Source organism: Seriola lalandi, unplaced genomic scaffold (assembly GCF_002814215.2).
Source record: "Seriola lalandi dorsalis isolate HSWRI2012SDOR001 ecotype SW California unplaced genomic scaffold, Sedor1 jcf7180002054956, whole genome shotgun sequence".
NCBI classification, from domain to species: domain Eukaryota; kingdom Metazoa; phylum Chordata; class Actinopteri; order Carangiformes; family Carangidae; genus Seriola; species Seriola lalandi.
In genome coordinates this window covers 202,760-218,745 of record NW_019525507.1, presented here as the reverse complement: position 1 = coordinate 218,745, position 15,986 = coordinate 202,760, and the positions used below count along the sequence as shown (strand labels likewise).

Sequence of the window (15,986 nt, the reverse complement as noted above, 5' to 3'; positions counted from 1 at the left end):
GTTGTTGTTGACTTTTGGAGCGCTTTGCTTAATTACGGGTCCCAGATTGTTTCAGGTCTAATGGCCTAATTACCGCTGTATAAATTAGTCTAATGTTCTTGCTGTGCAAAGCTTTTTCTTTACTGTATGCGATGTTTGGGCACTGGAACAGAGAAAGATAAAAAACAAGCCTTTATTCAGCAAAGAGCAATGCTTTAAAAAAAAAAAAAAAAAAAAGGGGGAGAAGAAAGCAAGAGGAGAGGTTAAATAACAGAGGAATGTTAAGTGTTGCCTTGCCAATCTCTCTGCCATTCATCATATACGCAAGGCTGGCAGATCACACTCTGCCCTTCCTCTGTAAATCAATAGTTTTTTTTTTCTTTCCTCTCCTCCGCTGTTTTTGCTTTCACTGTCTCTCTTGCTCAATTGCTCTCACAGCCTTAAACACAGAAAGTCTTTCTGTGGATAAAAGTAATTAACACGGTGGAAAACAAAAACAGAGCAAAGAAGAGAGAGTGAGTGAGCGAGCGATTGAGCGAGCGAGCAGCAAAAAGAGAAACGTCAGCTGTGCTCCCGGTTCAAGAATACATTCCATCGCTAGTCGTTGTCAGAAGTAATTTGTTTGTCTAGACTGAACAAGTTGGTCAATGCCCATCCTTTCTCCTCATGGCTCTACAAGTCCATGCATATTTGCACAGGGACTTAAAGTCTGAGCAGGTTATCTCTGTGCGCCAATATTTACAAAGTTAAGTACAGGATAATTCATCAAGTGGCTTCACTGTGCTCATACATCATGCACGTCACACGCAATAATACCCTGCCGAACTTTATCTACGAGTTCACATTTTTTACAAACGTGAAATATGTTTCCATTTGCAGGACGTTTATCTGAAATAATATTTGGAAAGAAAACCCTTTTTTTTCCTTTTTTTTTTTTTTAAAGCAACCAGAAGTCAGGAATCAGAATGATGTAGATGTCGGCCGGGCGTCAAGTAGCTTCTAGTTACCGCTTCTACCTCTCCCGTCTCCACAAGTCACGCAAATATCTCGATGGAACGCCAGGATTTCGCGAGACATTTCATTCTTAACAAACTGCACACCGGCAGAAGAACCCTTGCCTTGCTAGAGCGGAGCTGAGCACGCACACGGCTCCCCCCCCCCCCCCGCTTTTCTTCCCTTCCCCTGCCTCCCCCCTTCCTCCCTGTATCCCAGTGTGGATCAGGCAGTGAGGGTTATTTCACGCGGGCCTCTGCGGAGCACCAATCTATCTCCTACATTTGGTGAATTTCTCCAGATTGGGATAAGCTGGGGAGCAGAACAAAGCGTTATGCATTGGCCCTCTCCCCTCACTTCAGCGCCCTCTCTACCCTACCCCACCCTCCGGCCTCCTCTCCCCCACCCAGCTGAGGAGAGATTTACACAGCAGTTTAGTAACCGAAACACTGCATCTCTCTCTCTCTCACATCTGTCTATCTCCTTCTCTCCAAACAGTGATACCTCTCAGAGAAGGGAGTTGATTTAAACCTCAGGTTAACTCACCAGGACTTTGCTACACTTATTTTGCTTCGACTCCCCCTGTGTGATTTATTCTACTCAAATACAAAGCCGCTTTAGGGTTTGATCTTTTTCTGAGATCTTTATTTAGGAATTGGGGTCAGTGAGGAAACGAAAAGATGCGCTGTGTCCACAATCTGTTTTTAAAAACCTCCTTCAAATGCCCGTATCATAGAAAAATGTATGATAAACTATACAGTATATATGTATATATGAGCCAAGGTCATATCGGTGGCAGTGTTCATGATTACTGTAGCTGTATCAGTACCTTATAGCCCCGTGTCACGGCTCCTCCCTGGGCCTCTGTAAAGCTGCTTCTGGCTGTGTGATAGTGACTGTGAGGCTAATACATCCGCATTATAATAACACACAGGCTGGACACTGCTCTGGGAACCTGGACAACTTCTCAATTTTGAACCATGCTGGGAGGCCACTGAGCAAAACTCAAGTCATTTTAATGTCATTTTGTTTACAGTATTACATTTCCTGGTAGCCACTGGTGCCAGGTCAGTTCTGTGTGCTCTGAATCTCAACCTGCAGAGGCTTTAATCTTGATGCAGAAAGGTAATCCATCACTGTGAGCACTTTGTCACCTTTATTTCATTTATTTTTTGGGCAAAATTATGTATTACAGCTTGGTAATTGTGGTTAAAACAAGGGGCCTGTTTAAAGTGCTGCATTCAAGGGCACATGCAAGATTTGAAGGTGAAGTGCAGAAAAGCAACTCGTCAATGAACGACTGGACGTTGCAGCCAAACCTGGAGCAGTGTGAAAAAGTGACATTGCAAAAACAGTAGCTTTGTTTGAAAACCGACCTCGGAGTCTCAATGTTTGGAAAATCTTTTACAAAAAGGGTTGAGCTCATAATTGGCAACATAATGCTCAATCTCAAGCAAGCTGATTTTCATATGGTGTTAAAATTAAGTGGCAACCAGTGGCTGCATAGAAGGTGGGGAATCAATCTAGAAACGTATTGCATCCTTTGGACAATGCTCATACAAGCATCTTAAATATTCAAAACCACCGATATACTCCTTTAATGTAGTTTACAATGAAGCGGTATTTTCCCATGTGTTGTAAATCTACTCCTCTGTTTTCCACCGAACCTACACAGACATTAAACAAAGTCTGCGCAGGCCTCTGGAGGTACGTGGCCATTATTTGGGCTAATGGAGGAAACTGTGTGTCACAGAGCAAAGACAAAGCCCAGTGTCACAGCAATCAGACAAATGGCTGCTGGGCTCTGCAGGGCCAGACAGGGGTCGACGCCTCTGGACCAATTAGGTCTTATAAGAGCAGCAACATCTGGAATCCGCTGATTCTCTCTCTTTTCCACTCTCTGTGCTCTCTGCATTGCTGTCACCTTACCCTCTCTTTCACCCTCTCTCTCACTCTTGCATCGTCCTCCTAATTCTTGCAATTAATCCCGCTCTCGGCCCATCTCTTTCTCTTCGCCGCTCTCATTATTCAAAGCGCATCCTCTTGATCTCTCCCCTTTCCCTCCTCGCAGCATCCCAAAACAAGGACAAAGTTGTAATCCATTTACTGCACCCCTGTCAACAGAATCCACCCAAATAATCCTAAAAGACTTACAACCAGGCCTAGGTACTATCAAGGGAAGGGGAGGAAAGAAGGGGCACAATGCACATGGGAAGGAAAGTGAGGGCCATGGAGGAAGAGGGGAGAGAGAGGAGAGCATACAAGGAGAGTAAACGAGTGAGGCAACAAACGGAGGGAACTTGTGTCACAGTGATTTGAGTCTTTGTCACACAGGTGGCGCCCAGGGGTTCCCTCAGCCTGGGCAGAGAGACAAACTGGGGCCCATGTAAACCTTAAAGAGGATTAACCCTGCCGGAGCGCTTTAATGAGACCTGAAAGTGCCGGGCACCGGAGAGCCCCACTGATTGAGCTGCGCTCGAGTCGGCTCCCAACGGTCCGCCAGCCCAGTGGCCCAGCAGCGCTGCTGCAGCCCCGTGGCCTACAGCTGCCCGCTCACACTGAGCCACATCAAAGCAGCCTGTCTGGGAGAACCCCGAGACGGGAAGGAGGGGAGGGGGAGGTGGGGTGGGCATCAGGGAGGTGGAGAGTATGAGTGAAGGAGAAGTGGGAGGAGGAGGGAGAGGAGGGTGCCTGGATGGAGGAATCCCTTATCTCCTCCTGAGAGGATGCTGCTCTGTGGTGCGAGATTGTCTGGAGCTGCCACCTGTCCCAGGCATCTTTGAAGGCAACACTAAAGCCTGTGATGGGCCTGACCTCCTTGAGCTCCCATTCTTTTATGTCTCTCTTCATTTTCTGCTTTGTTACACCCCCCTCCTCCTTCTTCTCCACTCTCTCTGGCTCTCCTCTCTTTTTCTTACCCCTCTGTCTCACTTATACCCTCAGACTCAGCCCTGACTCCCTTCCTCTCCCTTCTCCAGCGATATCTTACATTTCACCAGGCTGCTACAAACATTTTAATTACACTGTGTTCATCAGCCTCCTCTTCGTGTAGAACAATATATACTTGCGACCCTCCAGTGACGAGAGCAAGATACGGGCTGTTGGCTGAAGGGATACAAGCGCTTATCTTCGCCACTATGTGAGAGGAATGCAAATATAAAAAAAGGAGCGATGAGATTTGGAGAGACTGGAAACAAACGTAGAAAGGCATGAAATAACTCGGAGTCTCCCGGAGCACACAGAGGTGATTATCCTACTGGAGACTACAGGGTAACTTAAGGAGGAGAGAAAAAGCTTAATATATTGTGGCTTTAACCAGCTAGCCGAGGAGAAGCCCCCAGGAGCATTTAGTCTTCTTGTTTTTATAGTACTGTGTTTGATGTTATTGTCACCAGTGGTGTTTGCTGCAGCCGATTCTCCTTCCAGATGGACAAAACGCAGTGCAAAAATCTTCACTTTAAGCCTCCACGACGACAGCAAAAGTGCCATTGTTCCTGCTCTGCATCTGTGACTTGACTGATTAACCAATCTCCTTCGAAAAGCAGTAAAACACACTGACAGATGTTGCTCCAATGATACCAAGAAAATGCTGAGTATTCTTCTTTGAACATCTTAAGTTCTCTGGAAATTCTTCTTAATTCTTCTGAGCCCATTCACATTTAATCTTGTCATTGTTAATAAGCACTGCCATTATTCTGCAATGTTCAATGCTCACACGCATCAGCTTTGCGGGTTAAGAGCACCGCGCGACCTCAAGATGGTATGAAAGTGCATTCTCGTAGCACTTCAAAACATTAGCTTAACCCCCTTAAATCATCCAGCGCTGCAAAAAGGGGGGCAACATGCATGTGAGAATATGGCCTATCTTACAGCATGAGATGCCTCTAATAAGCTGTATAAAAGGGGATCATCTGATTATCCCTGGTGCGCTGGACCAAGGGGCCACAGCAGAGCACAGGCCCATGTTGTTCTTTCTTGATGAAAGGAGGTGGATGGAAGGGATCCCTCTCCATTGCCTGCAGTGTGCCCCAGGCTTCTCTGCGCCGGCGCTCCGCTGGGGGACTACACCGTGCCACCGCGCTCAAAAAGCCAATATTGAAACAATCACAAAGACAAACACTTTCCCATGAAACAGGCACGTGTCTTCTCACCACAGGCTCTCCTCTGCACTCCCCAGTTCTTCTGGGGTGGGGGGTGTTTGAATCTGTATCCTAGCCAGTGCGTGTCACGTTTAAAACCAACAAGAGGCCAGAAAGTTTGTTCTTTCAGTGCAATTTCAGAGGAGCACTGTTTGCAGCTCCCCCCCCCCTCCCCCTAAACACACACGTTATAAGTGCTCTCTCTTGCTCTCTTTGCTGCCCTTACTCTTTCAAGACATCTGGAAAGGTCCATATGAACTGAATGACCAAGCACTGTAATTAACTGTAGAGAGTCGAGGGCCATTGTTGTGCAGATCACGTTCAGTTTGGTGACAGCTAGCTCATTCAGTTCAGTGGTCAGCTGCATTTTGATATTGAGGCAGACAGACTGACGCCGGGGCAGCGGCCGGCGTGCTACGGCCCAGTAGACCTGAGATCAGCTCACCACAGCAGTTTAGAGTTTAACCCGTACGACTGGACACCCACCACCCCCACCACACCATAAAACCCCGGGACGGGTTTTATGCCACGGCTCAGCGTTCATGCTAGCTTTCCCAGAACACAGGGCCCAGTGTGATCCAGGTAGCAGTCACCTTTGGGCAGGCTCAGGGAGCAGGGTTACTGTGATGCATGTGAAAGAATCCTTCAGCCAAGAGATCCATACCTCCACTGCCTCCAGCTTAGCAAGCTTGGTTTCTGAGATCAGTCAAGGACAGCAAGGCTTTAGTGTGGGGATTATGCCCTGGCAGCCAGATCTGGGCTTGATTTTTTAAAGAGCTAACCCAAAGACTATTGGACTGATAGGCAGCCATCACAGCCTGGAGACACACTCCTACTCCTATCAATGACCAAATGTATCATTGTTACAGGGCCACAAAACTTAATGTCACTTTAGCGCCAAAATACTTGAGCATTGTCTCTAAAGCTTGGCAAATTTACTTTTCCTTTCCATTCGCGGGCAGTTTTAACATTTGCAAGAAAGCCACTGAAAAGGATGTGCTTTAAGTCCCTCCGTGGATGTGTTTAGTCTGGCAAAGAAGGGCAAGTGTTTAAGAAAGAGACACTTTAAAGAAGAGGATCCCCTCTGAGGAAGCAGAGAGTCTTCGCCAGCAAGTGGGCTCACTGTTGCTTGCAGGACCACTGACCGGCTAATCGGCGCATAATGTAAACAGATGTCGGCGCGGCGCATCCCATTCACATTTCAACACAATTAAGATCTTAAAAAAGACTTCTGCCTCATTAATCCTCATCTCAATCCTTTCTTCTTATCCCACAGCAAAGCTCCATGTATTAGTGTTGTGGTAAGAAGGATATGGACTCTTATCCAGTGTTTGCCCAAGAAAAGCGGCTAAGACTCAGGCATCACCACGATTAGCTAATGGTAACAATGGGGGCAATGTTTCCTCAGTGCCTCCTCTTTTCTGCGCTGAAGTGGGTGTAAAAACCAGAGTAAACACAGTCTTAGGCCACGGACGCAAGAGGAGTGGGAGATCACAAGTCTGGGTGAATAGCAGAGATTTACCCAGAGCACAGACCCCGAAAATCCCCCCCTTTGCTCTCTTCTCGTTGTTCGCCTCCCACGCCTCCCAGAGCTTCGCCACCATTACAACGACCCAGCGGCCAGGTGTGGGGAGGCTGCAGGTGCCATCGCATTTAGGCACATTAAGCACTGACACACACCAGCGCTAAGAGTAATCGGATTTACCTGGCTGTCTGCTGCGTGGCGTGGCGCGCTGTGCAAGCACAGCACAATGGCTTAGGGCCCCCTCTCCATCACAAACACACACACTCACACATGCACACACCTGGGATGAATTTAGGAGGTGACAAAGCCCTCATAGAGAGGGACTGCCGCTGGTGGACTGAGGACTGTGTGTGCGAGCGTGTGTTTGCTCACATGTGTATGGAACCAGAAACCAGAACAGGAGCCACTGGCTTTTTACACCTTGTGGCGTAGGAGTGGCGACAGACGCTCAGGCTTCTGGTTCAAAGCAGCTGAGGGAGGGGGCGAAGGTTTTAGGGGAGCCCTTTCGTTCTGCTGACCCTCAGACCGCTGGAGCTCGTGGGGATTGAGCTCTGGTACTGGGTTCAATCAGACAGAATGGGACCGCCGCCTTTAGGGACTCCCCATGTCCTCAACACCTGGGGCCAGGAGGAGGTGTTTTACACAGCAATGCTCTCATCTCAGATCACAAGTCTTCCAGAGCAGAGTCCGGATCAGAGAATTGACAGAGAAAAATCAATGAAAAACACTAGGAGCCATTCAGACTTGGTGTTTTTTGAGTCAAAATTTGTTGTTATTTTTGTCTCTATTGGTTAATTTCCCTTTATAGCACTGGCAACCAATCAGGGCTTTAGTTTTTTTGTGTAATTGTAACACACCTACTCACACTAAGGCTTCAACTGATAATAATTTTCATTATCCATTATTCTGAAAACATTTTTTTCACATGAACAATCAATCATTTTGTCTACAAAATAAAAGACTAGTTATTAAATAGCTGTCGATTAGTTAGCTGCTAACTGTTCCAGCACCGCCACTACAGACGTTTCTATTAAAGTGTAGAAGGAGTTTAAAAGGAGAATAAAAATCTATGTGCATCATGCCTACAGCTTCCCAGCGAGCATCGCCGTGCTCTCCTCTCCTCTGCTTCGTATGATTGCAGCCTTCCAGCCTCTTGAGTCCCCAATGCACAAAGAAAGCCCCTCAAAGCTCCACAGCCCTTTTGACTTCTCCCGCTGCTTTTGAACTCTCCGTTTCAGACCGTGACTTTTCCACATGACCCCGAGCCTCGCAGTGACCCCCCCCACCCCACCCACCCATTCCCACTACCCCCAAAGGCTTCAGTGGTGTGGAACCAATGGAGCTCCTTTACACATACCCACACACACACACACACACACACACACACACACACACACACACATAAAATGAGAAGTGGCAGTGTTGCTGAGTTAGGTCAGGATGTAATGGGCAGTAATGTTCTGCCCTCGAGGGCCCTGTCCACAGCACCACTGCCTGGTTTTAAGTAACCTTTCCCTTAAAGAGGCACCTTGGTGACTCCCAGGCACCCAAGCACATGGGGAGAAGTAGCTAATGAAGTGGCTGAATAAATAGAGTTACAGTATACGGTCGGGGTCCGCTGGACTTTTCATTACTGCCACTGGATTAAAATCACTCTGTCCCACTCTGTCTCCCCCAATTCAGAGCCAATTTAACCAAACTAAACAAGCTATCACATCAAATCCAGCCTAAGTCCGGGCTACAGTGGCCGCTGAATTAACCTCCTAATCAGCCTCTTACTCCCCAATCATCTATCTCCTGTTCCCTCTTTCCACATACACTCTCGTCTAACCACTACTGTCTATCTCACCTTTTTTCTTTTTTTCAAATTATCAGTATCTCACTCAAGCTCTCCCTTCACCTCAATCTCTCAAGCTTCATCTCCATTAGTCTCTCTCTCTCTGCCTTTCTCTCACAAAGTCTCAGAGTCCCAGAGAGAGAGAGAGAGCGAGAGAGAGAGAGAGAGAGAGAAGGGGGGGGCAGAGTAGGGAGTGGTGAGGTTTGACTCGGCACTGCTTTGGGGCTTTGAAGTGTGTGTTGATGAGAGAAAGTGGAGTACTGTGCTCAGACAGGCCCCTAATGAGGGAATTAAGAAGCTACGCTGGCCGTTCCCCATACTAACTTCCCAGGCACAAAACAAGACAAGTGTGCGTGCATGTGTTCATAAATGCGTGTGTGTGTGTGTGTGTGTGTGTGTGTGTGTGTGTGTGTGTGTGTGTGTATAGAGGCAAGAGCGAGAGGGAGGCTAATCTGTCAGACTCCATCAAGCATCTGGCAGCCCTTCCTCTCACCTACAGTAAAGAGACAAACTTGGCCTCAGTGTTGTGCGGTGCTACAATCGTGTCCTTGAGCGGTACAGCTTCTTAACTTTATAAAATCTACTTCACAAATAGATAACACCGATTGTTTCCTGGCGAGTGGACTTACGATAGTGTGAATCTAGGTAGCCGTTGCGGGGGTCCATCGCGAACAGAGTGCCTCGGTAGGGCAGGGCGTGGTCGGCCAGGTGGGGTAGGGAACCGTGCAGCTCCTTCTTGAGAAGCGAGGGCCGTTCCTCCGTGGAGGTGGAGGGCTCCTCGCTTACGTTCCTGTCGGGGGCGCCGGGCGTCGGGGCCTGGGAGCTGATAGCATTGCGCCTCTCGCGGTGGTAAGGCGTCCCTGAACTCTCGTCCTCTGCTGGGATAGACAGACAGAAAGAGAGGAGGAGAGGATGATGTTAGACCTTTGCAGATTTGTTATGAGCAGATGTCAAAATAAAAGTCGGGAGCAAGTGTGAGAACCTCTCTCCCTTCCTGATTATGTTTCATATAGATACACACACACTCTTTCTCTCTCTCTCTCTCTCTCTCTCACACACACACACACACACACACACACAGCTGAAAACACACATGTTCTGAACACCCATATACATGGAGAGGAAGTCTGTTCATGTAGAGGGAGCGGGTGAAGGGAGGAGCAGGGGATCAGCTTTGTACACCTGAAACCTGCTGTGCATCATCGGTGTAAATCTGCCAGTGTTTGCCTTCTGCAGCGCCAAAATGTGGGAGTTCAGAGGCAGACGGTGCATGAGCAAAAAAAAAAAAAAAAAGAAAAAAAGAAAGGGAAGGAAAAAAAAGAAAAATCCCAACCTCTTCATTTCGCACAGTTGAGGCCGCCGCATTTCCCAAAAGTCTGTTCTTAAATTCAGCTCTGTCTGTTCTTTTTATAAAGAAACGGATTCTCATGGAGGAGGCAACACAGGCTTTCCGCCTGCATTCCAAACTGCCCATTAACCAGCGTCATGGGTTGTATCAGCCCCACCCCTCCTTCACTCTCTGTTCTCAAACTAAATCTTTCTCTCTCAGTCTGAGGGCAAAATTAGGAGGAGTGGGGTCTCTGGAGAAAGCTTCCTGGCATGCTGGGTAAAGGGGATAAATGTGGAGTTGAGTTCAAGGGCTGAGCTCCACCAGAAAGACATGAGCCCCTGACCTTTGGCCTGACCTCTGAACTGGCATGTATAAGGGTCAGTTGGCCTCCTGACCTGGAATTAGTCTTTTCTCTAGTACGATACTATATAGACTACCTCAGAAACTCTGAATGACATTTCTAGGATTTTATTTTCAAATTTCAGCAAAACGGATTTGAGAGAATTGAATTTTAGCTAAACACTAAAGTCGATTTAATCTTTAATACACAGTAAGGTCTAGTCTGTTTGATCATTGAGGCCTGAACAACTCACTTGGGATATTTTTGTTGACTGTGTGTGTTATATTGTGTTCAGATTAATGGTATTAGTACATTTCTGTGGAACATCCCAGGCTCCTTCAAATGCAGCCTTCTTTTCCAGGGCAACGCAGGCTTCACCGGGTCAATCAGTCATTGTTTTGCGTTGGACTTCTATTATATTGCAGCCTCTGCATTCTAGATGCTCTAGTTCTACATCAACGAGTGAAACTTGATTCTAGGTATCTGAGCTCCTGATTTAAGAACTTCTTTAACCCGAGACTGGGCGCACGTGTCAGCACACACTGATGAGGGCTGGATGTTTGGCATGTTATGAGGTGTAAATGCTTTGTACTTTGTATCTCAGTGAGATCATTTGCTCTCCGTCTGCTCTCGTCACTATTCCTTCATTATCTGCTGCTGTGAACGGCCTCCATGTTCAGCCCTGATTACGTGCAATTATGATTTCGCCACTGAGGGTGTTGGTCAGATCAGATCTTTCTCTCGCATTGATGTCGCTCACTGAGAACCTGGCGAGATGTCGCGGAGGTACTGTAGCATTAGCAACCTAGCGGTACAGGGCCCCCCCCACTATGCGCTGCAACCCAACAGCATCCAACTGCCAATTAAGAACAGAGGAGAGGGCCAGATTAAAGAGCACCACCTTGAGCACTGAAGAGGGCCGGTATAATGCTGTAGCACTTCACAGAAGAGAAGCGATCGGAAAGGGGGAGGTTAAGAGAGAGAAGCAGAAAGAGAGAATGAGATTGAGAGACGCGAAGAGAGAGCAGGAGGAGCAACCCACGGGTCCCGCTTTTATTCCCCTCACTCTCCCACATCCATTACCTGCATTCGGGCCAGCCGTGCCTCAGCGCAGTACTGGCAGCAGATTCAAGGATTCTTAACGCGGAACTGACAGCCAGAAGACGCAAGCCGCTCTCATCCGCAGGAAATGACAGTGTCAGTTATGATATAAGTATTTAATCCTATACTGCACAGCCAGTGATCTTATTAAGGGAATAATGGCACTTATACGGTTAAAGCTGGATTAATAGGTCTGCTCTTGCAAAGCGCAATATTAACATAAAGGGATTTCAGAATTGGGTTCATCTCTTGACATGGATTGAAAGAAGTCGGGACTGTAAACTATGCTGGGAGCAAGCACTGCTAAGGGCAGAGCATGTAGCTGTGTGTAGCGCAGGCTTCCACTGTGTACTCTCAGCTCGCTCACATCCAGAAAATCTAGCATTACATCTGGGAAAGTAAAAACTGTCTACATATTTATGAGCTCTTTTTCTTACTTTCATACTGATATTTGATGTTTTAGAAATACTTCATCACTAGGGCTTTAGATAGTGTAGTAGTTAGGAGGCCAATGGGCACGAAAACTGGCTTAAAACATCTTCTGCCAAACTTGGGAAAAACTACTACAGAGATTCAGCTGCTTATGTTCTGAAATATACAATGCATTACTAATTTTTCACTATTTTATTTTGTCTTTTTCACTCTACTCCCCCTATTTTTTCTTGTTCCTCCTCTCTTTTTTCTCCTTCTCCGGTGTCCCCCCCACTGCTATTCAGATACATCTCTCTCCTCCAAGGGAGGTCAAGCGAATAACAGTTCAATCACAGCAGTGTCACAGTCGCACCATCCCCCTCCAGTCACCATGGCGAGCTCACGGGGGGTGGGGGGGGTTCATCATTCTACCATATACCACCTTAAGGGGCTTCATTACTTCAGTTCATAGCACCTTAAATGGTTAAACAAACACTCAGCAGCACAAGGATCAATTGACTCCTCGGACTGGTGGAAGAGAACCAGAGGTCTCAAGTAAGGTTTCTTCTTCTGTGCTGCGCGCACCAGTGGTGGAAGGTTTTTGTATCCTTCTAACATGTCAAGTATCTGTCAAAGAGCGGACTAATGAAGACAGAGCAGACGCAGGTAAACACATGCAACTTTGAAAAGTTCAACCCTGCAACACTTCTCTAACTCTGACCATCCGCCCAACAGACCCTTTCCCTTTTTCCCTCCCTCATTTTTCATTCCTCTTTTATTTCCCCTTTTCCCATGGTTGCCGCATCCAGTCCTCTACCAGTTTGCAGGTCTATTCAGCCCAACACAAAAGCAGCAGGCCAGTCCTCTGTGGACCAGAGGAAAGCATGCCTCTCAAAAAAAAAAAAAAAAAAAAAAAACAGAAAAAAGAACCATCCTGCTCTCTCTCTATGGTGATTGAATTTCTTAACATCTTTTCAAAAAGCGCTTAAATGCCTGGAGGCGAGAGGAAGAAACAAGCTAATGGTGGATGGGGAGCACTGAACAAATTTCAGAGCCCTTTCCTGCTCGCGTTTGAGGTTGAAAGCGAGCTCCTGCCTTTCAAGTTTCAAAGTCCTCCTTCCTCCTGCAGTGTCACTGAAGGATTTGAAAAGAAGGTAATTGTGCTCACTGCCGTCCTGATCAGAGCACACGCCCCAGCTCTAGTATTTCAGGAGCTTTCTCTTTCACTATAATGGTACCTGGTGCTCCATTCCTGCATTCTTCCCTCCCCTTACTACTCTTTCTCCTCTCTCTCTCTCTCTTACCCTCTACAAATGCACTCTCTCTTGCTCCCCCTCACTTGCTCTCTCTCCCTCTTTCACCCCCAGCAAGCCACTCATTAAATCCTAAAGCCCAGGTTTCTCCCTTTTTTCCCCTTGTCTGGGGTCTCTATTGTAAAACTCTGGTTCGAATACCTTCAGAGAAAACCCTATGCGTGGCCTTTAATATGGCGGTATAAAAAGAGAGCGTGGATGCAATGACAAAATGAAATTTTAAAAAGAGATAATGAGATATGGAGCGAGGCCAGTTCCTCTTAAGGAGTTTGGCTGTGGGACAAGGGAGGGGGGCACAGTTAAGGGTGCATGGGTAATTCAAAGAATCAAAAAGTGAGACAAAACCCTTGGCTTGTTGTGTTTAAAAGGTATTTTTCTAGGAGGCAGAGGTTAAGAACAATGATTGCTGTTCCTCCACATGCCAATCTGTCCTTGACTCTCAAGCATCTGATTTGCCCTCCAGCCTGAACTCATTCAGACAGCGGCTCTCTAAAGCTGGGACATGTATGTTTCACGGGCGCACAAAGGGCCACTGCACATTGCAACTCTTCTCCCCCCAACCCCCCCCCGTTACTGCCTTTCCTAAAAGCCCAAACATCAGAGGAGGTGTTGTTGTACCTCTGAGCCAAAAGCCAGACATATGCTGTGTTCCACCTTCGAACTTCTCAAAGCACTGTTGTCAGTGGCACAAACAGATTTTGGCTGGGGAAGCACACGGCGAGCGAACGAGGAGGAGAGGAGTGGAGGATACACAGTGAAATCACAAAACACTTCTTCAAAGCTCCTCTCCTCCTGTGCAATAATCTCTTGCTCCTTTTTTTTTTTTTTTTTTCTTTCTCTTGCAAATCAACTCCCGGGAAAGACTCAAGACTCCCCAATTAACAATGAGAGGGGGAAGAAAAATTCCAGCAGCTGGCTAGAGTTTAATAAGAGCACCTCTCCAAGCAGCTTAGGCTTATGTACCTGATTCACCGGCCCTGGCATTGGCGCTATAGACAGAGGGAATCATTCACGATTAGCGCAGACTGAAAGACAAGGGAGAGCGAGGCCGCTCAAACTCCACCAAACCCAACACAACAAGAGCGCAGGGGATTACCGCAATTGTGTGAGGTATTTTTCTGATCAACTTCTTGGCGTGCCGCAAGGAGCTCGGTGCCTTCCCCACAGCAGAGTTCAGTTCGGCATTATCTGAAGGTTACCGAGTCATAATGGAGCTTCCTGTATCCGCCTAAAAAGGGTGACATTCGAGAAAAACTCCCTGACAAACAAGTCTCCTAAATGTCAGAAGGCAGAATCAGGTCATTACCCTGATACGTGTGGGCAGGATAGTTAGCAATCCCTAGTCAAAATATCTGTCAGAGCTGTGGAGTTCATTCCCTCTTACTTTCCGCTCATGTTTGATTCAGTCTCTGCAGACTGAATCCATGGTGGTACATTATTTAACCATAAGCATGTGACTGATGTTTGGACGAATTGCAGAGAGAGGCACGGGCAGGTCAGGATGTTCCCTCTCCTGGTTAGCAGTCTATTGTCGGCTGCTGATTTCCCACACAGCGCCCGCAAACGCCCTCTTCAATATTCATCCAGGCAAATACGACGACTCCCACGTCTCAATTTGGCTCTCGGCAGCCCAGGCCCCAACCCCCAGCACCGTGGGCCCCGCGGTCCCAGCCTGTTCTCTCTGCCGCCGGGGGTCTGCTGGGACGCACCCAGAGCTCGGCATCTCGCAGCTCCAGCCTCCAGGCCCCGGGGCTGGGGAGGGGCAAATCAAAGCCTGCGTCGCTCCTTCCTTCTTTCATTGCGCTCACCTCAAATCAGCCTCACAGCGGGGTTGTGTCGTGCCAAGCCTCTGCCTGCCCTATAGCTACCCCTTATTCACCCATTAGGGGCACAGGCCCACCATAGAGCAGCCCGAAACCCCACTACCGTTTCATCAGGGCCACATTGTGAGGGAGCAATGAGCATTGCAGTGAGAGAGCTGAAAGCCCTGCCTGTAAAATGCACACTGATGCGTTTTTGACCGCGGATAGTTACAGCCGTTAAGGATTTTCACTCAAAGGTTACCTTGGCCTGCATTCTTTAAGGAATCAAACACTAAGAGATGCATTTGATCAAGGCTTCAAGCTTCAGCCATTTAGTGCTCTGATTGGCTTATAGACTGTATTAGCGTTGCTTCAGACAGTCACAAGCCAACTATGATCAGCCGCAACCTGTTAGTTATTTATACCGTCCTCCGTAACAATATAAAGTGATTGTGTGTCGGGGGCAGACTAGGGCAGAATTATGTCCATTTGGGATAGTGGGTCTTTTAGGGTGAATCTGGGCACGCTGCCCACCAGACCGGAGTGGGCCAGCTTTCCACTGGGCCTCAGCATTGGAATCCCACTTCTGACACCAGAGTGATCCGGACCAAGTCTGTGGCACTCAGATTAGGAGCAGCTCGCCAAGAGAAGTGGATATCCAGCCAAAGCAAAGAAACACACAGCCAACAGTTGGGATAAAATAGAAAAAAATAATACAAGTCATTTCAAGCACGTCAAACATGATCCAAAACGCCACTGTAAATGTTTCCCACCTTATAGAAATGGACGGTATCATAACCTTCACTTAACTGTTAATAGTTCAAACTTACATTTTTTTCCTCGAGTGCTCGTGTGTAAACACGGCGTGATGTTGTGCGTTTTTGTTCACGTAAAAACGCACATTCACACGGTCTGGTACATGTGTTCAAGCGCATAAGTGTACACTGCATTATGGCACAGAGGCCCCCATTAAGATAGTTAGCCAGCACTTACTCGGAGCCGGATAATTAGACACTTCAAAGGCACCTGCCCGCCATCCCAGAGGGGGCATGAATCGCCGCCACCCCCCACCCCCCTCCATCCTGCCCCGTTTAAAAGCATGTTAACTCCTATCTGAGGCTAGCAGGCTAATTTAACTTTTGACATTTGATATCTAAGGAATGAGAGGGATCAGCCATTTAGCTGGAACAGGATTACCCCCCAACCCACCCCACCC

At 47.5% G+C, this 15,986-nt stretch overlaps 1 protein-coding gene across 2 annotated transcripts in view; it reads right to left on the bottom strand.

Annotated features, from left to right (window-relative positions):
- Positions 1–15,986, bottom strand: part of gli3 (GLI family zinc finger 3) — a 93,423-nt gene that overhangs the window by 48,676 nt on the left and 28,761 nt on the right. Inside the window, exon 3 of one of the 2 annotated variants that reach the window (XM_023395088.2) lies at positions 9,103–9,351. In XM_023395088.2, the coding sequence (XP_023250856.1) occupies positions 9,103–9,351 (249 nt within the window). The remainder of the gene's footprint in view (positions 1–9,102; positions 9,352–15,986) is intronic. The other variant, XM_023395089.2, reaches the window with a different exon arrangement.